Raw genomic sequence first — 25,041 nt, forward strand, 5'->3', positions numbered from 1 at the left:
CTGCTAAGGACAAATGAAGCTACGGGTACTGCAGCTGCTGTGTGACCCTTGCATGTTTTTTTTTACTCAGTGTTTATTTTCCTTTCTTCCAATCCTCATTTCCCCCTTCCCTTTTCCTGGTTCCTTTATTTGTGACCGTTACAAACAATGTGGTGCGTTGTCGACTGCACAAGCTAAAACTCTTCCCGCCGGTGCCGTGGTGGAGCGAGGGTTCGGCCCAGCTTTGCGACGTTCCTGTCACAGATTCTGCCTCCGTGATGAGCCGGGCAGTCAGCGACGTCACCTTCTCCGTAGTCTTACGTCAAATCCGGCCTCATGGGGTGCCTCGGGGGGTACATTTCCTTCCGGCGAGAGTTCCCAGTGGTCTCTCGTCGTTATTTAACGCCACCAGGCCCCCTCCCTGGCTATGTAATGAAAAAGGGCTTTTTGAAACGCTAAATTCTGTCGAAAACGCGGTTACACCGTGACGGCGACCGGGTGGGGCGGGGCCTGGCAGGCGTCACGTGGCCGCCGGCGCCTGCGCGGAGCGGGGCGGCACTCGCGTGACCTTGGTGCGGCGGCTCGCGAGCTTCCGCGGCGGCTGCGGGCGGCGGCGGCGAGATGCGGGCGGCGGCGGCGGCGGGGCGACGGCTGCTGGCGCTGCTGCTGCTGGTGGCGCTGGCGGCGGGGCCGGGCGGCGGCGCGGTGGAGCAGGGCGGCCTGCCGGCCAAGAAGCTGCGCATGGCCTACGCCACCGGGCCGCTGCTCAAGTTCCAGATCTGGTGAGGGCGCCCGGCAAGATGGCGGCGCCGGCCGGGCCTTCCCCCCCACCCCCCGCCTTCCTCCCCTCAGCGCGGCGGGAACCGGCGGCCGGGACGGGACGGGCCGCGTTCGGCTCCGCTCCGCTCGCTTCTCCCCGCTGTGGGGAAGCGCCCGGCCCGGCCCGGCCCGCTCTGGCGGGAGCCGGGGTGGCGTGCGGGGCTGGGGCGGCGGGCGAGGCCGGTGGGCGCTGGGAACGGCGTCCCGCGGGGGCGGCCCCTCGCCTCCAGGGGCCGCGGGGCTCGACCGGCCGCGGCCGCCCTTGCGCCTCGGGCCTCGGCGGGCGCCGGTGCTCACCGGCCAGCGCCTGAGGAAGCGGCTCTGAGGAACGGCTGCCCGCGAGAAAAACGATCTTTTCAGGCTATTTTAATCTATGGTGTGGCATTTTACCGATTTAGGATTGCGTTTAGGAGGAGCTGGTATTTTTAGCAAAGACCGTAACGCACGTTTTCTGGTTTGGGTTTTTTTTTTGTTTCGTTTTTTAATTATTGTATTAGTCGCAATCAGGGAGATCAGGCACCTTTATGTCATTCTGAGAACGTTATCGGTGGTATCAGCTGCTCAAAGCAAAACCGAGCAGAAGTAGGAAAGGGTGACGTAGTTCTAGCACATGTAGTTTGTTTGCAGAAAAAAAAATAAGGAAGCTTTCAGCGCTTGTCACCATGTTTTCGGCGTGCTCGGAGGCCGGGCAGGGCTGCAGCCGCCACCAGAGCTCGCCCTGCTGGGATGGACAGACCGACCCACCGCTGCTCCGGGGTGCCTCAAGAATATTCGCTGCAGGTCCTGGAGCAGAGTCTGGCCCGGGTTGCGTCACGCAGATCTGTGAAGCACCGCAAAAGACGTGCTCAGTAGACAGCACTTGTTTGATTTCTTTGCCTGTGAGCTGAGGGTGGATAATTTTTTATTTCAGTTATTACAGAGGCAGCTGGTAGAGTTGTGAGCCAAAGTACAGCTCTCTAATGTTTAACTCTTCTGTAGTTAACCTGGTCATCCTCACAGAAATAACTGGGAGGGATGTGACTTGTCTGTGGGCACTCACAGAAAGAGTTAAATTTAACTAGTGAGGAATTAAAACTGCATTATGTGAAACTTTTTTTTTTGTGGATGCAGAGCAAGGTGATATGCTGACTTTCTAACGGAACAGCTTTTCATGGGAAAAACAAGTAATTCCTTGCCGAATGGACTTCACCAAAGCATGGTGTCTCTGCTAGTACATGAGAACAAATTTCTGTAAAACCAAGTGCCTAGCCAGCTGTGAGGAGTTTTGGGGTGTAACTTTCCTGCAAATCAGTTTTCTTGTTTCATGTGAAGAAGTTTAGTTTTGTATTAAACTGAGTGGATTATGAACAATGTGAGTACTGGTGTTGCCAGTTTAGCAGTGACTTGAACACACAGCGCTGCAGTTTCAGTGACAATCCTTGTCTGTGTTTAGTGTCTCCTGAGGCTACAGGCGGGTGTTTGAGGAGTACATGCGGGTTATTAGCCAGCGGTACCCAGACATCCGAATTGAAGGGGAGAACTACCTTCCTCAACCTATATATAGGTAAGCAAATGGCTGGCAGTACTAATTGCCGTTTTTCGAATATGTAGGCTCAGCACGGTGAGTGGCAAATGTGTGTATTTACACTTAAATAATATTGAAAATGGGATTTTAAGGGATTTGATCCATTATGATTGCATCCAAGCTTGGTTATCTTTTCCTTTCAGATAGCCACCTTTGTTTTCCATACAAATTACTGTTTGGATATCTGAGAGATGAGGCCTGTTGTGTTCCAATCTAAAATAAATTACATAATTAACTTTTTTCCCCCAGTTAATTTTTCCAGCTTTTCTTCATGATGTATCTGGACGTAAACTCAACATTTGTTGCTCAGACTCATGCACTTAGTGACATGTTTCTGTAATAGGTTCTGGTTGCAGAGGAGGGAGGAGTTCATTTTTAATACCTAAGTCGGGAGAGCTAACCTCATCAGAGAGACTACCAGGATGTCCTTAACTATGGTGGGGAGGGGGAGGGCAGGGCGGTGAAGCCAAAAGAAACTTGGAAAAGGACAAAACGAAAATAGCATTATTCCTATTATTTAAACCATTATGTACACACTAGAGAGTGATGCTGTAGTTATCGTGGCTTCTGAACCACTTCTTGACCTAATTATTGTAACAGTTACAGTGGTAGGAATGCTGCGGGATTGAATACCTCAGGGTTATTTTGCTCTCTGGCTATAGGTTTAATTCTTACAAAAAACTGTAGACTTTTCTGCATCTGCTGGGAAAATGCTTTACGAGGAAGCAGCGCATGTCAATTAAATATATCTCTATAATACAGAACAACTCCTTTGAGAAACTGAGTGCATTATCCAGTTTAGACATGTATAAGTTGAAGGCAAATTTCTATTTGAGGTCTGCTTAGGAAAAAAGATAAACCTGCATGCACGGTGTACGGGAATGGTATCCTTCTGAGGACATGTGTTTTTGCTAATGTGTGTTGCTTTTTTGGTTTATTTGTTTGGGGTTTTTTGTGTGTTTGGGGGTGTGTGGGGGTTTTTTTGTTTTGGTTTGTTTTTTTTACAGCAAGGTAAACTTACTTGAAAAGTTTTGTATTTCCTCTGAAACACTTGATTGTACCCTATCAAAAATCTTATAACAAGGTGAACTATAGCTATACAGTGGTGAAGTAGTAACTGTGAACCTTCTAAGTCACTTTTATGTGTTGTCTTTTGATAGGCACATAGCATCCTTCCTGTCTGTCTTCAAACTAGTATTAATAGGCTTAATAATCGTTGGCAAGGATCCATTTGCTTTCTTTGGCATGCAAGCTCCAAGCATCTGGCAGTGGGGCCAAGAAAATAAGGTAAACAGTGTCCTTTCTTCTTTTATTTTGAAAAAGCAGCTTTAGAATGACTTCAAGAGAGTGCTCTGGGAGTACTTCACTATTCTTACTGATTTAACTTTCATACACTGCAGCCGTAACAGAACCTTTAGGCGTCTATAACTAAATATACTTGAGAATATTACAGTAGCATAATTATTCTTAACAGTAGTGCTTCATGTTTTTGATTGACCTGGATTTGATTCTCAGCATCTCTCTGTCCAAGCTGATGATGCTGCAGAGGGACAGCTGATGTTAGTGTTACGGACAAAAATGATAAAATATTTATTCATTTTTTTGGGTGTGAGAGTAGAGTTTGAAGCCGGTATCGTTGGTGTTAAAATTACAGCTTCCCTTTTCTGTTGTCTCATACCAATTTTGCATTTGTTGCTTTCATCAGACTTTTAATAGATTAGGCATGCAATTAGAAAAAACAAGCTGAAATTTTGTGGGTGTTTTTGCAGAACATACTCGGGCATGACAGTCTATGCCTGGTGGGATGAATATCCCTGTGAGTCAGTACTCATGATGCTAACAGCTAGTGTTGTATTCTGATTTATAGTAATTTTATTCCAGATTTATTTTACTAAACAAAAGCAACTTTTAAGTTTATTAACCTTTATATATTGTATTGGTGCACAGATCCTTAAACTGAGCTTCCCGGTGCCATGGGCCTTTGTCACCAGTCAGTTTGAATGTACAGAAGCTGTAATATATTCTGTTTAATTCAATGGGCCAAATACGCTACTGAACTAGTGAACTAGGCTGGCCGGAGTACATCTGATCTGTGATGTTGTAAACAACTATCTATCTCCTGGGCTAAATTTGGTGTTGCAGTAGCCCATGTGAATGTGCCCTTGTGCATGAAAAGGGAATTATAAAGGTGCCGGCAGTGGAGCGAGATGGCTGTGTTGCTCAAGATTGCATCGTTTCATCCTGAGGCACCAATACATGCAGAAAATTCCAGATGATTAGCTTGAAGAAATACTAGAGGGTTGACAGTGCTTGTGAACAAATGCAATTTGACTTGCTCTGCTGTTTGTGTCTAGGCCTGTGGTTCTTTGATCTGAAGTGTTACTCTGAAAATGACAGGCAGTACGCAGGAGCAGTCGTGTTCCCTTGTCATCCTACAAGCGCCATTGTAGCCATGCGCTTCTGCAAACTGGCTGTTAAGATGTGCGTAGGTTTGTGGAGGAAAGGGGAGAGAAGGTGTAACTTTCTTTGAATCAGGATTGTGAGTTTGGGTGGTTGCAGAACTATTTTGATACCTGTCTTGGGGTGGCAATGTGCACAATCTTTTTAAAAAGAGGATGAGAGGAATATGTCTATGCAATTGGAAGATTACTTGATAAGTTGCAGAGGAGAATTTGAAGACACCTGTAAATGTCCAGTGCTTATTAAGAGTGAATAAAAGAAGCAGTGGCTCACACGGCTCAAGTATCGGGGATTCTCTCTGTTCTCTTCTAGGTTTATGCTTGTATGATGGTCTTCTTCCTGAGCAACATGATTGAGAACCAGTGTATGTCAACAGGTGCATTTGAAATAACTTTGAATGGTGAGCAGAGAACTTTCTGTTTAAGGGAATCGTGTTGTTACTTACATGTGTGTGCACAGATTTGTGAGAGCTGTCGTGTTGGGAGAATGAGGGACGATGATATGACGTGATGTGTTTCAAAATCTGATGCTATGTGGTAATTGCTGTCCATTTTGAAACTTCAGATATTATATATCACAATAAATTATGAAAGTCATAGAGGTTTTATAAAGCAGTTTATGCAGATGTCAGTAACAGGTATTTTGAAATAGCTACGTAAAAAACTTTCTTAGGGGAATGTTTCATCACTTGGAGTAACTGTATTATGTTCTTTCTTTGCATGTGATGTGCATTAAGTAAGGAAGGATCAACCAGGGCTGTGCACTCTCTGGTTAATTAGTTAGATGCTTTCCCTATCCTGTTTTCTAATATGGTCTAGCCTTGGAATCCTCTTGAATCCATCATTATTCCCAGATTTTCAGTACCAGCTGACAGCAATACTGATTTTTCAGGTTAAGAGTCTGGACCTCTTGCGTCCAAATAATTTTATGGCTTTAAAGATCATGTAAGCTTGATGGACTACAGTATTTTTCAGGCTCTAGGTACAAGAATGTCATCTGGCTCTGTACTTTATAATCTCAATTTATGATTGTGCAGGGTGAATTCCAATACAGTAGTTGCAAAGTCAAGCCATATACCACAGAACCTTTTAAGGACTGACTGTATTGCATCAAAGTAGTTGAACGCAATTCATTTCTAGTCCTAAATCTCAGATCAGAATTGGCAGCAGAGCGTTCCTAGGAGTGAACAGTCACATCTGGACTTCTGTAAGTTTCTGGTTTTACATAGAGGACAGCAATTGTGTTCTTCAGTGTGGGTTCATGGAGTGCTATAGCAGTGAGGGAAATTGGAGGGAGTAAGTATTTGTCAACATCAGAAAGGAATGTTGTGTCTACACTGAGGTGTTTATGGTCTATGCTGTCTTTTATATTTCTGGGAGAAAAAAAAATAATGGTTGCAGCTACTTCGAGTGGAACCTTCCAAGCCAGATCTTGGTAAGCAGAACCTTTGAGGGTCAGCCTTAGACATGAGGCAGAAGTGAGACGAAGTCTAATGAGACCCACAAGTTTCAAAGATTTAGTGGTGGTTTAAAAACTCAGTATGCTATTCTGCTGCCCACTAATCTATTTTTAGACAGTATGTCAGTGGATATTTTGAACCTGTAAATCCACGTGATGTACTTGTAAATGGAAGCATTAGACTCTTTGTTCCCCTAGTTGGGCCGGGTTCTAGCGTAGCCAGGCATTTGAAGCATTGTTGATCCAGATATTTCTCTCAACACGAAATAGTACCAACTTGCATAGCTTCCCAGATCTTTTTAAATTTTGTGTTTAAACTAGCCCTACATGTTTTCTGACTTTGTCAATGTGCTTTTCTCCCCTCCATGTCTTTTGTGGTAGATGTTCCAGTGTGGTCTAAGCTAGAGTCTGGCCACCTTCCTTCCATGCAGCAGCTTGTACAAATTCTTGATAATGAAATGAAGCTCAATGTGCACATGGAGTCAATGCCTCATCATCGATCATAGCCCCATCTATCAGCACTGAAACTTCTTGTAAGTCTTCTTCCAGTCACCAGCTGGCTGTTGACTCGTATGTTGCAGTTTGAGTGTTGTAATCTTATATTGTTCATTTAAAAGAGAACCAGTTCTAGTGACTTTCAGTAAATTGACACGGATGGTTTCACAGATACTGTTTTGGTGGGTGGTTTTGGGTTGGGGTTTGTTCTACCTGTTTCAAAACTGGAAACTCTCATCCCTTTGGGCACAAAAAAATTTGTCACTGTGTGCAGGCCTTAAGTTAGTGAACTGTATTATGCAGAGATCAGAAAACATACTGCGTTATGTGCCTTAAAATAGTCGATGTGCTAAGTTACAGAGATTTCTCTGTAACTTGTAACCTAGCTGAATTGCCTGACCCTGGAAAACAGAACATTTTCTTGCTCCCGTCTGTGTGCTGTACTGTTTTAACCTTTGTCAAATATTCCTTGACTGTTAGGAGCAGAGGGTTCACAATCCATGCTTTTATATTTTATGAAAAAAACAATTCCGTGTTCCTATGTCACTCATGGCTTTCAAAGCATTTAGTGTACCATTCTTCATAAGAACACTGATGTGCTACAAATCTTGGTGCAAAAATTGGCAACTGACACTTCAGAGACCACTTAAGCAGAGTATTGCTTAGCTGTGGTGCAGTTTTGGCCAAAGAATGCTTTGGTTGGAGGCTGGTTTCTTGGCATTACTTGCCAACAGTCACCCTGCTCTCAAGTGACAGGCCCTGTGCCCCCATTTCTGTCAACTGACATCTTACAACTCGTCTCGCCACCTTAAACTGATCAGTTGGGCCTGGCTGTAGCAACTAATGACCCAGCTCTGTTCAAACGCCTTGCACAGATTTCCTCCAGAGCTCTGTTTAAGATCATTGGGCTTCTGCAAGAACACGGCATGTTGAGGTGTGCAGTCAGAGGAACCTAAGCTCTGTCAAAGCACTGCAGGCAGTCTCACTCCGTGTAGGAAAACAAGCTCTGTAACCAGGGCTTGCCTTGCTGTTTGTTACTGCTTCAGAGCTGAGACTTTGAACCCCACTTTTTTTGTCCTACCGATCTCTCCCTCTGCCAACTCGTGTGGCTTCCTGAAGTGGGGAGAGCAAAAAAGAAAAATTCAGAGATTGCTCCCGCAAAGTCCTTATGCAGGGAATATGAGAAACAGTTGACTTCTGATTACTGCAGGCATGTCCTGTTTGGTCAGTTAAGTCTCGTTTGTCCTAGTAATTTAGCAAAAGTTGTCTTAATCATGAAATAAGTTGGTTTGTAGTTTTTAAAATAGTATTAAAAAGTTTGGTGTTTCCTGCACTTTTCAGATGGGCTTGCTGAAGCCCGACATCCTATGTATGGATTTGGAGGGTCTCAGGCAGCATTCTTTGTTGTGAAATAGATTGATGTCACTTCAAGCTTAAAAAGTATACTAAGACTGTTCTTATGTAGGATTTTATTTAATGGGACATGAGTTTAGAAAAACAGCAACCAAAAAAGATCAGTTGTATTCCCATCCATGTGGGGAGTAACACTACAGGTTAGGAGAGACTTAGTGACTTTGTGCTGTCATGTCTCCTTATCTGAGTTCACGCTAACGTAATGTCATTCCGATGGTAGCCTTGTAGGCAATTGCCTGACATCAGGTAATAGTAGCGCGCTCTCACCGAGAGTCGTGACATCCCAGGAGACAGTGCTTGTAATTCCGGTTTTATAATCGGAAGGGTACATAGCCAACTGCTCTCCCTAGTTTACAGAACATGCCTCGGCGCTGTGTTCTGACAGCGCCAGAGATGGTTTGCTCATTTAGGGCAGGAGTGGTTGGCGACTGTAACGCTTGTGTCTCCGTTTCCAGGCATTAAGTGGTGATTTCCAAAGGCAGCGTGGCTCAGACCCATGAAGGCCTGTACTGAAGACAGCACGCTGTTAGTACAGACTGGATGCTTCTCTCGCAGCCACGTTGTGCCTCCTGAAAAAAAACTTAATGAAAGACCTCTTTCAGTGCTGGCGTGTTTCCAGATACTGCACATTCATGGAGTGCAATAATACTGTATAGTTTTTTTAAGATTTCATTCGACCAGTTCATAGCTCAACAATGCAGGCATTACTAATTGTAACTTATTTTATATTCATGTTTCACGCAACGGCAGATTGAGTTGGTATCTAATTTTTCCTCGGGGGGAAAGAAGTTTGTTTAATCTGTTCTATTTTATATGAATTTATGTTCTTTTTGTAGTTTAAAATGAAGTTATAGGAGTGTCTGATATTGTCCTAAACTGTTAAGTAATTGACAGCTGTCTATCAAATATCGCTAATGTCGTTAAAGCAGGTTTGTATATTTTTCAAAATATATGGCAGAGTTAAACAGTGCATTATATACTAAATTATATAAACAAAATTATATGCAGAGTAGTTACATCGTTTTGTGACTTCGGTAAAAATTAAGACCAACTGCTCTTTAAATCGTGTTGGCCAGCTCATGAGGTGTCTCTGTGGCCGTTCTGAAGAGATGAGAAGCTGGGCCTTTCTACTGTCCTAAATAGAAACTAAGAAAGTTAATTTAAATAAAGAGTTCTCGTTTACTGTGTGAAGTACCTTGCTTGAGTCACTGATGGATATTCTTAGAATTGCAATTGAAAAAAAATGCATAAAGAGCCTACTTTCCAAAGTCATTAACCTTGTGTTTGTCTTGACTAAGCCCCTGATGACCAACGTGTTCTGTGCGGAGCTTTGTCTTTTCCTCCGTGCGCCTGCCAGAACTGGGCTGCGATTTGAGTTGGGGCGCTGTTGTAGCGGGGGAAGCCCGCTGGGTTACAGTGAAGTCTCAAACGCAGTTTTCTTGCGGGGGCTGGGCACGTTCCTCGGGTTGGCTTCCCCAGTGGCTGTGAGCTGCAGGCTGCAGCCTCCAGTCCGCAGTTCCTCTGCACTGTTGTGTCTCCTGACTGCGGTGCTCCGGGCTGGATGGCCGAGCAGCCGCAGCTCTGGCGCCAGGCTCCGTCCTGGCAGCGCCTGCCTCCCGCTCTGTTTTTCCTCCCCGCTCCGAGCGGCAGCGTTTCATACCCCTTGTAAAAGCAGCTAAAGTACTTTCTGGGTCCTTCTTGCCAAAATTATCTCTGATGGGGAGGTGAGGGAGGGAGATTTTCTCTGTTGGGGCAGTAAATCAGTTGAGAAGGGAATCTGCAGAGCTGCGACAAAGGCAGCTGTTAGAGTTTATAAGAATTGTCTTTGACCCTCCTTTAGGGTCAAAGGCTTTAGGGACTGGTGTAAGAAATGTTTGGGGTAACCACAGCTCTGTCCACCCAGCTGAGGGAAAAGGCGATGCCAGTTGTTACAAAAGCGTTCGTCACAACCATTAAACATGCAATGGCCTCGAGGGTGCTTTGGCTCTGTGATGAAATTGTCTCTTCAGCTAATTCGTGCCTTCTCTTCTGAAATAGGTTAACCACAATTTAGTGGGGATAGGGTTTAGTTTCTCATTGATTATACACTTCAGACAAATTAGACAGAAAAAATAAATGCACAGATGTGTTGTCAGGCTAAGACTCCCCGTGAGCTGTTCACATTATCACTGTTAGTGATACTTGCCCACAACCTGCTTGCTGTCCCCCAGTGTTCCTTCTCCTCCACCTGAGCGAGATGGTGTATCGATGAGCTGCAGTTAGGTATGCGGGAGCCTTTGATGTCCCTTCAGCGCACCTGGAGCACAGGGCTCTGCTTTTTCTGTTGAGGGGCACGGGCTGTGCAGTGTTTTGGTTGTGTCTGTAGTTGCTCTGGGTTGTAGGGTGCACAGAGCAGACTTGGTTTTATGGGCTGGGCCAAGCCCCATGGTCGCTGTTCATAGAGAACTTCCAAATGGAAAAACCAAACAATAAAATGAAAATAAAGAACCTGGATGGTCGTTAAAGGCAGCGATACCTGCCACCCTGCCTGTAAACCAGTTGCCAAGCACCAGCTGATGACTCAGTATTTGTGGTGCTTTAACCAGGAGAACGTGTTCTAGTCTGAAATTGGTGTTTCCTCATGCCTAGCTAAAGTGCAGCTGGGCACTTCTGGATCAGGGGTGGCCAGAGCCCGGAAGCCTGTCTCCAGCAGTGCCCAGGGGGACAGACCGTGGGGCAAGCATACACTGCTTCACAGCCCCCCTTGCTCACCTCCCAGCCTCCAGCAGTACTCGGCTCAGGGTGTGCTCTGTGCTTTCTGTGTATTCAGTAATCCTGAAAGGGTTTCTCCTCCCTGAATTGTCTTACGAAACACATCTTTGTTTTGTGGAGAAGGGTCGGGCACCCAGCATTGCGGGGGGGCAGCGGGAAGCCCAGGTGTTGTCCTGTGTGGCGATTCATGACACGGACTCCATATTCATGCACAAGCAAAGCCCAAAAGCCGTTTATTCACAAGAGAGCAGCCTCGATGTAGTCTGCCTCCTGAGCTAGTATTTTTCCCTTCTCTCTGCCTCTGAACGTGTTCTATCACACTAGCTCCACATACGGTATAAACATAGATAGGCGCGCTCTCCTGCTCCGGTGCTCCAGCTGTGCCCCTGACCTTCTGTCCCGCATATCAAGGCCTCAGTTCTGTGTTTTGTGTGGGTTGTTTTTCTGTCCCACGGCTTGCATCCAGTAAGGGCGATGAGATCACGGGAGGCCACATTCACTTACTCCACAGTCCTGGTGTTAAAATTGCAGCTTTTTGCTCTCTCCTGCACAGTGCTACTTTGTGGTTTTAAAATGACATTATAAAGACCCACTGATCTAAAAATGCCCTATTTGAACACCTGATTGATTTCATCCTTGTGCAAAACAGATATTAAATAATAATACTGAGGGGCAAATTCAAGCTTGTTGATCTTGGCTTGTTCAGCGCAAGGGTAAATGATACAGTTGTGGTGGAATCGCTGCGAACTGGGTGCAGATTAGGGAAGGACGGAAAAACAGGGCTCATGTTTCCCACTGTGAGTGCAGAAGAACAGGCTGTAACACATAAGCTGTTGGCAGCACAGGTCTGTCCTTGGGTCTCATCTCGCGCTGGCATAAATGAGATGTAACCCTGCTAAAAACTGGAATTAAAATGGCACAACAGCTCAAAATCAACTCCCAGGTGTGATCTTTGTCTTTCTAAACTGAAGATTGAGAATCTAGAAGATTTTGCATCTTTAATCAAAGATTTTCACCCAAGCCACCGTGGCCAAGTCTGCAAAGGTCTGTGTTTTGCGGGAGCTGGGCGATGCGGCAGCAGGACACCGCTCTGCCTTGGGCCCTGTGGCGCGGCGGGACGGTCCCTTGCTCTGACTCTGGGGAAAGCTCAGAAATCGCCTGGGCATGGAGAGGTGAAGGGGAGCTGGTGATGGTCTGCCCTTTCCCAAAGGCCCTGCACCCCACTGACACCCCTGCAATGAGGCCAGCGCAAGCCTGGGTGAGCGAGCAGGAGCAGTGCCCTCCACCGCCCCTCTCCCGGGATGGGGTGTTTCTCGGGGTGGGGGCCAGCCCAAGGCACCCGCTTCACGGGGGGTCTGTGCCCCACCACCTCTGCCTGTGCTGCTCCCGCAGCCGCCGCATCCATGGCAGGAAGGAAACACAGGGCACCTGATGCAGCAGAGCCTTCCCACTGCAGCAACCCCTTATGAGCTGCTGCCGAGAGGCCGCAGCTCATCCACGCTGTCTGCTGCCCGTGTTAATGGCCTTCTGTCCCCAGCATCCGCACGAACGTCACCAAGACCATGACCTTTGATTGCTTTGGACAAATTGTAGGCTTTTGTCCCTCTTGCTGCATGGGGAACTGCTGTGTCTCATACCTGCAGCAGGCTGCAGCTGCCATCCAGCACTCGTGCCAGGGAAATCGGGGCATCCTGCTGGTGCAAAGTCCTTGGCAGGAGCGCTGGCTGTGCAGAGCGGTGCCTGTGTGGGTGACTTCTGAGCAAACACCTCCTCCCTGTATACCTGCCACAGGCTACGCCTTAGCTGTGCTTGCTTTTATCTTTGTGCCACATCCACGGGCTGAAACGACTGGTCAGCCTGGGCTGGTTTCTGCTGGGAGACCCTGTCAGTGTGGCATGGCCCCAGGAGAGGGGCTGTGCAGAATGGCCACAGGCAGCCCTTTGCTCTGTGCCATGTCAGGGCAGGGCTGCAGCGGAAACCTTGCCGAGTGTGTGCAGGCACTGCAGCAGCTTGGGGCATCTCACACGGCTCGTTTAGCCTTCACACCACACAAATGCGGGTCACACCTGAGCATTTACTATTGCCCTGATGGAGCTGCGCAGCTCATCACTTATGTCAGAAGTTGTACAAAGCTGTAAGATCTTTAAAGTCTGCGTGGTAAGGTATGCTGGAGGCTTGATTTTGTCCCATTGCTCATTAGAAGGAAAGCTTAAGCATCTACGCAGTCTGTCGAAGAGCCGCAGGATCCTCACCCTGAAGGCAAGCAGCAGGAGCTCATCTTCACCCAGCCAGGTGGGGGGAGGCAGCTGGCCAATGTTGTTGACCTGGGGAGCGGAGGCAAACGATGTCAGTAGAGCCACAGCAGCGTGGGACAGGATGATGGGGCTTTGGTCTCTCACCAGCAGACAAACCTGCTGCTGTGGCAGAAGCCCGTGGAGGAAGGGAGCTGCCATGCACCCTGCCCACATGGATCACGGTTCTCCTCCCCACATCAGAGCCAGGCTGACCCTCGGAACAGGGACACTGGGGACCAGCCTGGGAGTGCCTCCCACACTCTGCAGCCCCTTGCAGAACGCCAGGACTGCTGGAGCTGATGAGCCCCCTGGCTGCACAGGAACTGAGCATGGGTACACCTCCACTGTTTGCTATTTTTGGGGGCAGGACCGTGAGACAACACACAGAGCACCCACCGTGGGACTAGTGCACTTTCCCACAGGTGGGAGCTTCCCTGGCCACCTTGGTCCCGCTGTGGGGAACGGCTTTGTGTGGAGCTGCCTGTGCACTTGAGAAATACCTGCACTTTTGTTCCCACGTTGAATTTTGCTTGTTGTCCCATGGCGAGGAAGGAAACAGTGATCTTGTCCTGGCCCAGGATCCTGACCCCGACGTGCCGGTTCAGGGAGATGAAGATGGGGCCCAGCGGGATGTGGGGTCCTGATGACATGACGCTGTTCGGCCATGTCCACCGTCTCACCCTGCTGCCCTCTTGGTCCAAATACTGCCCTCCCTGAATATTCATGTTTATCCTAAAAGAGAGGAAAATCAAAGCTCTGCACCCTGCAGCTCCCACAGCTGATATCCCTCATTCCCCAGAGGGATGGGACTGAGGCACAGCTAGTTTGGGATCTAACCCCCCATCTCAGCTGGGGTAGCTGTGCTCTTCTAGGAGGCACCTGAAACAAGGCCCACGAGCTGCTATATTTGTCTTTTAATTTGAATGCTATTAAAAATATCCTTTATGACCTTTGAAGTTTAAAATGTGCAGTGGAGAGCAAAACTACTCTGACCAATGTGAACATACCACACAGCTCCATTTGGATAATAGCAAGTACTTCTGCCACTGGACATAAATACTGCTTGTATTTCGGCGTTATTCGGCTTGTCTTCCTGTACTATGCAAATAAGCCGTTTTTTCTCTCGTACAACAATGATTGCCAGATTTCCAGATGGATAGCTATTGTCAGATAAGGTATTCATAACCCCTTTGCCTGTCTGGTTGGTCTGTTACTACATACTAAATATTTCAGAGTGCTACTTTGGAGTATAAAAATTGATGCATTACCTAGACCACTGTATTAAAGGCGGAACAGTGGTGTGCTGCCAGTGTTACCTGGGACGGTGCCAACGCTTTTCTCCTACATTGAAGTATTGTGTATACACTGACAAAAGAGCGGTTAGAGATACAGAACACATTTTTGTCATTTTCTAACCAATAACCCAGGCAGAACTGCTAAGTGAATTTATTTTAAAGACACATTCTTGGACAGCACTTACAACTGTAGTAGCCTAGTAAAGTGAAGTGATCAAATTACTCAGCTTGCACGTGAGCAGAGAAAATAGGGGCAGGCATTCTCCCAGGGGAAAAACTGAACAACTAGGGGGAAGACAGGACTTGCCCCTGAAGTCTGACTTGAATGTATCCAAACAGCAGGTATTTTGTGTCTCACTGGGGTTTCTCTCCAGCAAGACTTGCTACTGTGAGCACACGCATTCATGGCATGTTGCCATTTGACACCGCTGCGACGGGCAGCATCCCTGGGATGAAGGCAGCCTGGAGGGCAGAACAGAGAAGTAGTCTCCAGCCCCTGTTTGCTTTGGTGGCAGAGTTCAGTTACACTTTCATAGACCCCCAGGTCAGAAAGAAGTCAGCCACAGTAAGGAAAAAGAAAGTGGGAGACTTAAAATATTATGGCTTAAATGATAGCAAGGGCAGCCTGAAAGCTATGGGGTCCTTTGGTGAAACTGCCATGTTTTCATTTCTCCAAACAGTACTCTTAGTTAAACTGGTAATTTTAGTTTGTCTGCACCTCTTACTCCTTCCCGCAGGACAGGAACATCAGTGCTGTGCCAGTGGGAAACATTGAGCTTGCTTGTCCCTGGGGGAAGGATGGGGCCGAGCACTTTCAGAGCCCACGCCACAGGGACCCCTTGGCCAACAGCACCCTTTGGGAGTGGGTCTGAACACCGGCCAATGCACTTCTTAAGCTGAATAGTAAAGACACAAGTGCCCATCCTTCAGGGAAGCTACTAGCTGTCCTAAAAACCTTCAGCCCAACAGCTAGGGAAGCTCTTTCACTGCTGCTTTTTTTTGGACTGTGGAAGTGAGTGCGAGCAGCAGACCAGATTATTCTGTGATAAAGCAGACTAGGACACACTTAAAATTACAGTTACAATCCTGGATTAATGCAGGCAAATGACCCTGTAAAGGATACAATAACTGCGATGTTCCATCTGGAAGCACAGTAAGGAATTTCCCTCCATGCTTGTAGTGTTTTTCCAACAATTCATTCTTCACTACCTAACATTGGAAAAGAAACAATAAAATGGATGAGAGCAGACCTCCACCAACCACCCTTTAAAGGCAAGCGGGTGCCAGGCTCCAGCTGCTCTGGAGTGTGGGTGCAGCCAAGGTGCAGCCTGTTGCTATCAGCTACTTGCCTTTCCACCCACAGGGGTAAAATCACAGCAGGTGATACTGTAGGAGACAGGCTCCTCCTCAGGCTTTGCTGCTCTCTCACCAGGCACCACTGTCCGGCCCTTTGGTGATGGGGGCTCCTGAGAAAGCAGGTAGGAAATTGTGCCAGCTTGATTTGAACCTAGAGAGCAAAGGGAGGGTTTGTGTGCATTGGGTAGGGCTGGCAGCACTGATGTCAGGGCTGCCTGGCAGCTCTGCAGGGAGGCTGTAACTTGGGGGAGGGGGAATTTCTGGCTAAAGTGCTCCATCCTGGGAATCTGTCTCAGGGTGCTTTCTATCTAACAAGAACAGTCCAAAGTGTTCAGCTATTTCAGAGAACAGGATTATGAAAAAATGTAGGGTTTTCAACTATGTATATATACATATCTGTGTGAGTAAGGAATGACTTTTGAGGGATAGTATTCATGGCTCCATCCTCTGGGGAACTGATGATCTGAAATCCTCAGTGCTACAAAAGCCTCAGTGCCCTGCCATCCTCTGTGAAAATATGCCTGTATTGTAAATCTAGTTCATCTGTTCTTAGTCAAAATGCTTTTGATTTTATAGCTGGATCCAAAGGGCTGCTCAGTCATCCACAGCCTGGGCCAGGAACTAGTGGCAAGGATTAAGCAAAATGTTGATCACCCTAATTCTGGTAATTCCTACCTTCCAGGGGCTTGGTTTTGCCAATTTATTATTCTCTAAGGTCAATTTCTCTGCATCTCAGCTAAAATGTTCAGATATAAATACGGAAAGTCACAGCAAGGAGATCCTCTCTGCAATGGGAATGTAACTGTTCTTGTTTTTTTTCATGTGAGGGATTATTTAATATGGCAATATCTAATTTAATGGGATTGCACGCTTTACAATGAACTAATGTCGCTGTATAAATCATCCTGTTCAATTAGAGGGCATTAGAGACCAGCAATTCCATTGAACTCGTTGTAATAAAAAAACCACAAATAAATACGTAAGGAAATGCAAACTCACATTCAGCTACACTCGTCGGCTCTGCTCCCAGGAAAGCTAACTGCCTGGCCATTTGTCTCTCCTGCTGCCTGGAAAATGAACGCGTTCTGAGATACATTTTATATATCCGTTCTGAAATCTAGAAGTAGAAGTACTGGATATGCTTGCTGTAGGAATACAAGTTTCTGAACCTGTTTTTCTCTCCACTTGTGTAATTGCAAATAACAGTTAGAAGCAACGGAATATCACCAAAATAGTAATATCTCAGCAAAAAGGAATTGCTCCCATACAGAGATTTCAGTGAACAGACTCTTGCAACGGCATCAGCTCTACTGACAGCAGAGCTAAACATCATAACAGATTTTGCATCAAGACTTTATGCAAAAGAGGAGAGCTGCCCACAAGATCAAGGAAATGGATAATCTCGCAGAATATTTTTCACTATTTTTCTTATCTAGCTTCCTATAAATTTGATAGTGACCGACAATGGCTTTGATTTATGTTCTGTACATAATATGAGGTACCCGCACCATCAGACTGCAAAGGATCTTCATGGCAACTAACGGTTTACTTCCAGGTATGCTGATTTACTTTTCTTTAAGCCTATGCCATAGGCTTAGATATTTGTATAAGCTTTGGGCCTCCTGCTAAATAGTCCAGGAGAAGTCAAACTTGCAGGGTTCCTGTGACTCTGGAAATTGGAATCCAAATGCATGTCACAGTTTATGCAGCAAAATAGAGAAACAAAAATTCGAGCTTTGTTTCAGCACCTCAGGTAAAAGCTAGACCCAAATATTATCCCTCCCACAGCTGCAGTTACATTTTTGCCTCTACCTGCCTCTAGATATTATGTCTGTCAGCACCAGAATTAATGCTTAACTTAGCACATACCTCACTACCTTCTAATGCAGCCTGAGAAAAGCCAAAAGGGTGCAGATAGAATATGAATTTGTGTTGCCTAAAGGAAATTTTTTTTTCTTCTTTCATTCCCCCTCGCTGCAGTTTCACTTTCTTAATGCTTCTTTTTGCTCCAGAGTTGCCTGTTGTTCCTTATACAGACCTGATCCCCAGTTCTCCCTGTGGCCATTTCACGGTACCTCTGGTATGCTCTCTCCTTGGACAGCAGCCTGTAGGCTTCGGTGCTGTGGGATTCATGGGGGCTGACAGCAATGGGAACGTTCCAGGTGCCTTCGTGGTTCTTCCTCTCATTTACAATGAACTCGTAGAGATCTCTATTATGCTCGCAGCAGAATTTCTGAAAGGCAGAAGACCAGTGCCACATGAGTGGGCCTTTCCACAGCAAACCTCTGCTAATCTTTCCCACCAACTTACTGATTCATAATCCTGTGACGGTGGGCAAGCATCTTCGAAGGAAGGGAACAGCTTCAGCAGGCTGCCACAGTACTCGCACCTTGGAGCACAGTCCTCCTCTGTCTGAAATGGAGGTGGGGAGAGAGAGCAGGAGGAGGGCAGAAACAGGGTATCACCATGCAAATCCTCATTTTACCTCAGAGAAAAAGAGAGATCTGCTCAAAACGCAATGTAATAAAGGCTGTAAGAGCTGTTAAAACAGATACGTGTCTGTGATATCTTGGAAGGATTTAACTCAAAACACTAGGTACAGGAAACCACCAAAAAGAAAAGCAAATCTGTAGTAAATAAATGAATAAAAAAACTCCAAGAAATGGAATGACTGCAGTAACTGAGACCCATTCTTTCCAAGGCAAGGCTTCAGAGGTACAGCAGAATGCTATAGTTGAGTACTCTGATGCATTAACCTTTTCAAATACATTGCTTGGGGCTTTGGAGAGAAAAAGCTCCCTGATCATGGGAAAATCTGTGAGGAATTTCATGAGGAACAACCAGCAGATTTGTTGACAAAAGAGCTGAGCATATTTGACCAGATGCAAATCAGGGTTGCTGCAGGATATATTTTTAGGATGGCTACTAGATAGTCAGAAAGAAATATCTATTTATGGAAAACACTGAGGTATAGAAGATGCAGCTGCCAAGAGCATACTGCTGAATTTTGTGTCTAACACTTCTGCCTCCAAGGGCAGCACATGTAGCTCAGTGCTCCCTGGAGACACAGCAGCTATCCAGCCACAGCAGCAAGGGGTGAAGGGTACTTGCTCCAGGCCACTTAGCTGGTGTGCTTCACTTATGCCTCATTTACTGCACTATGTGTTTAGCACTTTCATTCAAATTCATTTCTGAACATATTAATTTGAAATACTTGGCTTCTCTGAAGTGTAGTTTCTGGAAATTCCCTTGTTCCCCACCTCATGCCTATGATTAACTCTGATGACTTTACTCTGCTAAGGATTACAGAGAACTCTATGCCCTGCTTGTATTCTTTGACTTTTCTTCATGGAGCAGATCACTCTGAGTGCCATCACATAGTATGTACAGGAGAACCAGGCCATCAGGCCCAGTAAGCATGGGTTTATGAAAGGCAGGTCCTGCTGACTAACTTGATCTCCTTCTATGATAAGGTGACACACTTAGTGGATGTGGGAAAGACTGTGGATGTTCCAGTGCCTGACCAGGCATTGGAACAGGCTGCCCAGAGAGGTGGTAGAGTCGCTGTCCCTGGAGGTGTTCAAAAAACATGTGGATGTGGCACTTCAGGGCATGGTGTAGGAGGCCTGGGGGTGTTGGGCTGACAGTTGGATTTGATGATTCCAGAGGTCTTTCCCAACCTTAATGATTCTATGTTGTCCACCTAGACTTTAGTAGAGTTTTTGACACCACTTCCCACAGCATTCTTCTGCAGAAACGGGCTGCTCGTGGCTTAGACAGGTGTACTCTTTGGTGGGTAAAAACCTGGCTGGATGGCCAGGCCCAAAGAGTGGTGGTGAATGGAGTTAATCCCAGCTGGCAGCTAGTCACAAGCTGTGTTCTCCGGGGCTCAGTGTCGGGGACAGCTGTGTTTAATATCTTTATCAATGATCTGGATGAGGGGATCAAGTGTGCCCTCAGTAAGTTTGCAGATGACACCAGGTTGTGCAGGAGTGTTGATCTGCTCAAGGGTAGGAAGGCTCTGCAGAGGGCCTTGGATAGGCTGGATCAATGGGCCGAGGACAACTGTATGAGGTTCAACAAGGCCAAGTGCTGGGACCTGCACCTGGGTCACAACAACCCCATGCAACGCTACAGCCTTGGGGAGGAGTGGCTGGAGAGCTGCCCAGCAGAGAAGGACCTGGGGGTGCTGGCTGACAGCCCGCTGAGCATGAGCCAGCAGTGCCAAGGTGGCCAAGAGCATCCTGTATTGTATCAGGAATAGTGTGGCCAGCAGGAGCAGGGCAGGGATGGTGCCCCTGTGCTCAGCACTGGTGAGGCCGCACCTCCAATGTTGTGTTCAGTTTTGGGCCCCTCGGGACAAGAAGGACATTGAGGTCCTGGAGCGTGTCCAGAGAAGGGCAATGGAGCTGGTGAAGGGTCTGCAGAACAAGTCTGATGAGGAGCAGCTGAGGGAGCTGGGGTTCTTGAGCCTGGAGGAAAGGAGGCTGAGGGGAGACCTTCTCGCGCTCTACAACTACCTGAAAGGAAGGTGTAGGTCTCTTCTCCCAAGAAACAAGAAATAGCACAAGAGGAAACAGCCTCAAGTTGTGCCAGGGGTGGTTTAGGTTGGATATTAGGAAAAATTTCTTCACCAAAAGGGTTGTCAAGCACTGGACCAGGCTGCCCAGGGAAGTGGTTGAGTCGCCTTCCCTGGAGGTATTTAAAAGACATGTAGATGTGGTGCTTGGGGACGTGGTTTAGGGGTGAGCTTGGCAGTGCGAGGTTAACGGTTGGACTCGGTGATCTTAGAAGTCTTTTCCAACCTAACAATTCTATGATTCCATGGCTGTATACCTAGCACTTATATAAATTTTATATTTCTGTTTTAGCCGAAGGGCAAAATCTTCTGTTAGGAAATTCTCAACGTAGGATGCAGCAGTGGGGAGAGGAGTTGCATGGCCTCTTGCTGCTTAGGTGTGCACAACAAGCATTGTTTCAACAGCATCGCAAAAGAAAAACCATTTCATAAAGGAACTCCTGCACTGGCTTGGCAAAGGGCATTATTTTTATTTTTCCTACATGGGAATCATAGGAATCAAAATAAAAAAACCAAGTCACATAGAAGGGAACACCCACCACTGACCCACCTCAATCTGTATGTTTCCTCGTGATGATTCGGGTCTGTAGGCCAGGAGAGTAGGCAGGCCAACGGAGGGCAGGGTACGCAAAGAGTTCTTGAACAGCTTCACAAAATCTTCTTTGAACTCAAAGTGGAAAATACCAAAAGCAATGTGGAGTCATACTTTTGTTCAGGGGTAAAACTATTAAGGATAAAAAGTATATATGCAACCTGGGTGAGTCCTTACCTCCGTGTCACACAAAATATCTAAGCTGCTGAACTCTTCCGACAGGGCTGCAAGTAATAGTGATAATGAGAATTACTGAACAGCAGTGTTGTGTTCTCAGAAAGCTTATCTCCTAGACTTATTTATTTTGGTCCTTTTTCAGCATGCCAGCCTTTTCTTACTAACCACGTTGGCTGCCCGAGATCATCTTGCCAGGCTTGGTCCTACGCTTTCAGAAGGGTGGCTGTGGATCTGCGTGTAACCCTTCCCAAATGCCCAAGGGACTGAACTGGGCACTGACGTTTGATCAGGGCTTTATCAAACCATCCCACTGAAGTCATGGAGGTGGCTTATTGCTTAGGGTCAGCGACTTGTAGCACTAATATATATTGCATTATCCACTAAAGCATTTCCAGCTTTGCGTCCTAAGAAAGAGCTGTAGAGATTAATTTTTTTTCTCATTTCCAAGTGCAGTTCATGCTGCGCGAGTGTAACGAAGGGTTTTTTGGCCTTTGGGGCAACAGAAAACGTCTCAGATGACTGGATGTCTATCACTGTCCTCAGCAGCCACAGGTTCCCTCTTAGTGGACATCCAGCCACCTCACGTGCACAACTGTGTGCTGTCCCATATACATCACCTTCTGTTTGAATATTGACGTGGCCAGCACGCCAGCTGCCATACCCTCCCCTTCAGGCAAACTCAACACATTCCTAGTTCTTGAATTTCAGTTTCCCTTGTTGCCACACAATTTGTCTTGTCCTCCTAAGGAAGCTTGTCCTGCTTTCTGGAAAATACCCCGCCAGATGAAACTCTGGGCAGGCTGAAATACCAAATCCTTTCTAAGTCCTTCTCTTTGGAAAGTATGAAAAAAACAGAACGTGTATGCAAAAAGGATAGGGTGAAAATCAACAGCTCCAGGTCAACACCCAGCTCCCAGGCCTGCAATGGGAACCATAGCTCAGGAACGTGTCTGGAAGTGAATGTAACAGCACAGGAGGAAAAGCAGAAAGCAATGCTATGGGATTCACTTATACTTTAGAAGGCTGAATGATGTGGCTGCTTGTTTGCTTGAACTTTGTTTTTTTAAATTCTGGTTCAAAGATGTGTAGTTATCACCCTTTGCAATCAAGCTGTGTCACAAAGAGTAACTGATCATAAACCCCACCTGAGAAGAAGTGACTTCAGGGAGTGCAAAGTGCACCAGCAGAGCTGTGCAGCTGGGGCACGGCTCTGGGTGCACTGGGGCACCCAGGGATGTAAGGAAGCCTGGTACCTAGCACACAGTGCCCAGCGCAGGTGGGTGCTCCACATTTGTACTCTGCCCTCTCTAATGGGCTTTGCAGCTTCTGTATCACCTCTATCTACCGCTGCTGCATCCAAACCCAGGTAGATGATTTACCGCTGGCACAAGTTCCCTTATTCTGTACTTCGATTGTTATAGTGACAGTCATCCCAAGGACTCTGAAGCTCCACCTAAAGTACAAAGCCTGCAATGGTTTTCTCCTGCAAACACATTCACAGTGCAGTTCCAAACAAATGGAGAGCACGCTGGTTATCTGTCATGGGCTGTGCATACCCCGTTTCTATCGGATGGATCTGCACACAGCTTTCCCCAGTACTTTCAGCTGGTGTGCTGTGTTTTGTGGCCCAGATCACTCCTCCTGCTCTCAGAGGGATGTGAGATGCGGGAGGTGTTCTCCTACAGAGGAGGGCTGCCTGGCATTGGAAATGAAACACAAATGCTGTTTGATGTGGTGCCCAAAAGGGATGGGATAAGGCAGCACCTACCACTAATACTCCCTGTGCCAAGGTACAATGCTGTACTTCAGTAAGCAAGCAAAGGAGCTGTTTACTTGGTCACATGCTGGGATGACTCAGCTGAGCAGGAGGAAAAAAAAGGTTGATACATTTTCAGCTCTCCTTAGAGGCTTTGCCAGTACCTCTCACAGGAATACAATACACTATTTCTGCCATCTGCTTAGCACTCCTACGCCTGCTGGCTGGAAGAGCGCTCCTGCATGCTTAACGGGGACCCAGAGGTTCTTTTAGAAGCAGCTTTGTGGCGAGGCTAATGAGGGGGCCACAGAGGGGGATTCCTGGGGGCTGCCCCCGGGTCTGCTGTCAGTTTGCAAAAGCGTCTCTGGGAAACTGCAAACTTACATGTGTTCTACAAAAGGCACTGGGGTACGAGGCAGCCTGAGTGAAAGACAATACAAGTGAGCAACCTCTTTCTTGAACAAAGCTGTTTCTTACTGTGGGCGTGCTCATGAAGCCAGCTAGCTTCTGTCTGCATCGATGCCGAAATTCCTGGCAGCTTCTGTGTCGCAGTGGGTTCGACGTTGCCCGACGTCTCCATTTCCCTTAATTTAAGACACAAACCCACTTATTAGTCATTTGCGATGACTTCGAAGCAGCTGCCCTTGCCTATTGTACTAATAAATGAGCCTTTTCCAAATGCATGTAATTAAAAATACGAACGCTTTAGATGTAGTAAGCGGGGCTCGGCCCCAGTTTTGCTGCCGCGGTGGCATCCTACCCCAGGGTGGTCGGAAGGCGCCTTTCCACCTGGGTGGCAGCAGCCCGCCGCTCGGTCCCGCCGCCGCTTTCCTTCCCGCAGTTTTTCGGGTGAAGGGGCCGGTTCGTGGAATGCCTGGAGCGGGGCTCAGGAGGGCAGGGAGCCGCGCCTGGCCTTACCTCGGGCCTCCCCGGGCTCTCCTCAGAGAGCCGAGAGCGGCGTGCGCGCGGCCCCGCTCCGCTCCGTCAGGGCCCGCGCCCGGCGGTCTCCAGGGCGACGCGGCGGGCGCGGGGGCTGCCGGGGCGGCGGCTCCGCTTGAGGAGCGGGAGCGGCTGGGCCGGTGCCGGGTTGCGGGCGGCGGGCGCCTCGCACAGCCAGGGAGTGCGGCCTGTGCGGCCCCTTCCCTCCCCGCCCGCCGTGGCGGGTAGAGCCGCACCTGGCGTGCGGCGGGGCAGAGGCCGCTGGCGGGACAGCCGCGCCGGGAGCCTGCGGCCAGGCGAGGAAAGCCGAAAGGGCCCTCCAAGGGAGGAGAGGGTGCCCAAAGCCGTGCGGAAGCTGCGGGAGCCCGTGGCGGTCGGTGGAGGTGCTGCGCTCCTGCTGGCTGCAGGCCGAGCAAGCTGTCGGTCTCGTCCTCCCCGTCAGCAGCTCCTGCGCGCCCGCTGCGCCGAGCTTGATGAGCCGCCGGAGCTGAGCTGCAGCCGTTTGCGTGAAGCGGGAGCTGGGCTGAAGGTGAAACACTGGTTACAAAACCTGGTGTGATTGGTCTGTTCGGACATGAACTCCTGGCTGCACCTGAAACACCTGCCTATACAGATTTCTTACGTTTGTGTCATATGCTTGACATCTGTTGCTGATGTCTCCTGTAGGACTAGGTGCTGTTCAATCCCTCCAAGGAATTTGCACTTACAGCTTGGAGACCAAAAGAAAGCAATTTTCTTCAGATACATCATTTGCAAACACAGGCTTTAGATTCATCTTAGGGCAACACATACGTGCTACGTTATCTGGGCTTTGTATAAGAATTTGCAGTGGTTTTACAAGCACATGAGTTCTACAACAAAATAAGTAAGTCTTACTCATTTTAAAAAAATGGAAAGAATACGTTGAGGTGCAGCCAGTGATATTCGTGCAGCGTTTGGACATGCCGCTCAGCTGGCGTTGGTGCTGATAGGTCCCTGTAGCACTGGGGACCTGGGAGATTGCTTCCATGGCCGGTTAGTGGAGACCCCACTTTTGCCACGGCTTTTGCATCTGGCTGCGGTGCTGCCAGTGCTGTGGCACAGGTGGAGGTGAGCACCTGCCCGAACGGCACAC

The 25,041-nt window shown here is 47.7% G+C and overlaps 2 protein-coding genes across 2 annotated transcripts; one reads left to right on the plus strand and one right to left on the minus strand.

Moving 5' to 3' along the window:
* The first annotated feature begins 523 nt into the window (after positions 1-523).
* SELENOT (selenoprotein T) lies at positions 524-9,379 on the plus strand. The gene is made up of 6 exons (XM_064457795.1): positions 524-761; positions 2,231-2,341; positions 3,523-3,649; positions 5,135-5,222; positions 6,662-6,813; positions 8,644-9,379. Exons 1-5 carry the CDS (start codon positions 601-603, stop codon positions 6,784-6,786), a joined length of 612 nt encoding a protein of 203 aa, XP_064313865.1. The 5' UTR covers positions 524-600; the 3' UTR covers positions 6,787-6,813; positions 8,644-9,379.
* Positions 9,380-11,154: 1,775 nt separating this feature from the next.
* Positions 11,155-24,461, minus strand: ERICH6 (glutamate rich 6). Its single transcript, XM_064457793.1, has 12 exons — positions 24,164-24,461; positions 23,466-23,572; positions 21,233-21,279; positions 21,014-21,130; positions 18,195-18,296; positions 17,960-18,117; positions 16,884-16,951; positions 15,878-16,035; positions 15,652-15,737; positions 14,241-14,393; positions 13,734-13,965; positions 11,155-13,263 (listed from the first exon to the last, which is right to left on the minus strand). The coding sequence occupies exons 2-12, from the start codon at positions 23,566-23,568 to the stop codon at positions 13,000-13,002; spliced, it is 1,488 nt and encodes a 495-aa protein (XP_064313863.1). The 5' UTR covers positions 23,569-23,572; positions 24,164-24,461; the 3' UTR covers positions 11,155-12,999.
* Between the last annotated feature and the right edge of the window lie 580 nt (positions 24,462-25,041).

The sequence above is a fragment of the Phalacrocorax carbo genome, chromosome 7 (assembly GCF_963921805.1).
Source record: "Phalacrocorax carbo chromosome 7, bPhaCar2.1, whole genome shotgun sequence".
In the NCBI taxonomy this organism is placed as follows: Eukaryota; Metazoa; Chordata; class Aves; order Suliformes; family Phalacrocoracidae; genus Phalacrocorax; species Phalacrocorax carbo.

Excerpts from the sequence above, each read along its gene's own strand:
- ERICH6 (XM_064457793.1), bottom strand. The coding sequence starts at position 23,568 with ATGGAGACGTCGGGCAACGTCGAACCCACTGCGACACAGAAGCTGCCA. Across the intron at positions 18,118-18,194 it reads CGTCACAGGATTATGAATCA|AAATTCTGCTGCGAGCATAA; the intron begins GTAAGTTGGTGG and ends TCTGCCTTTCAG. Across the intron at positions 14,394-15,651 it reads GATGGAACATCGCAGTTATT|CTATCCATCTGGAAATCTGG; the intron begins GTATCCTTTACA and ends ATCTGACAATAG.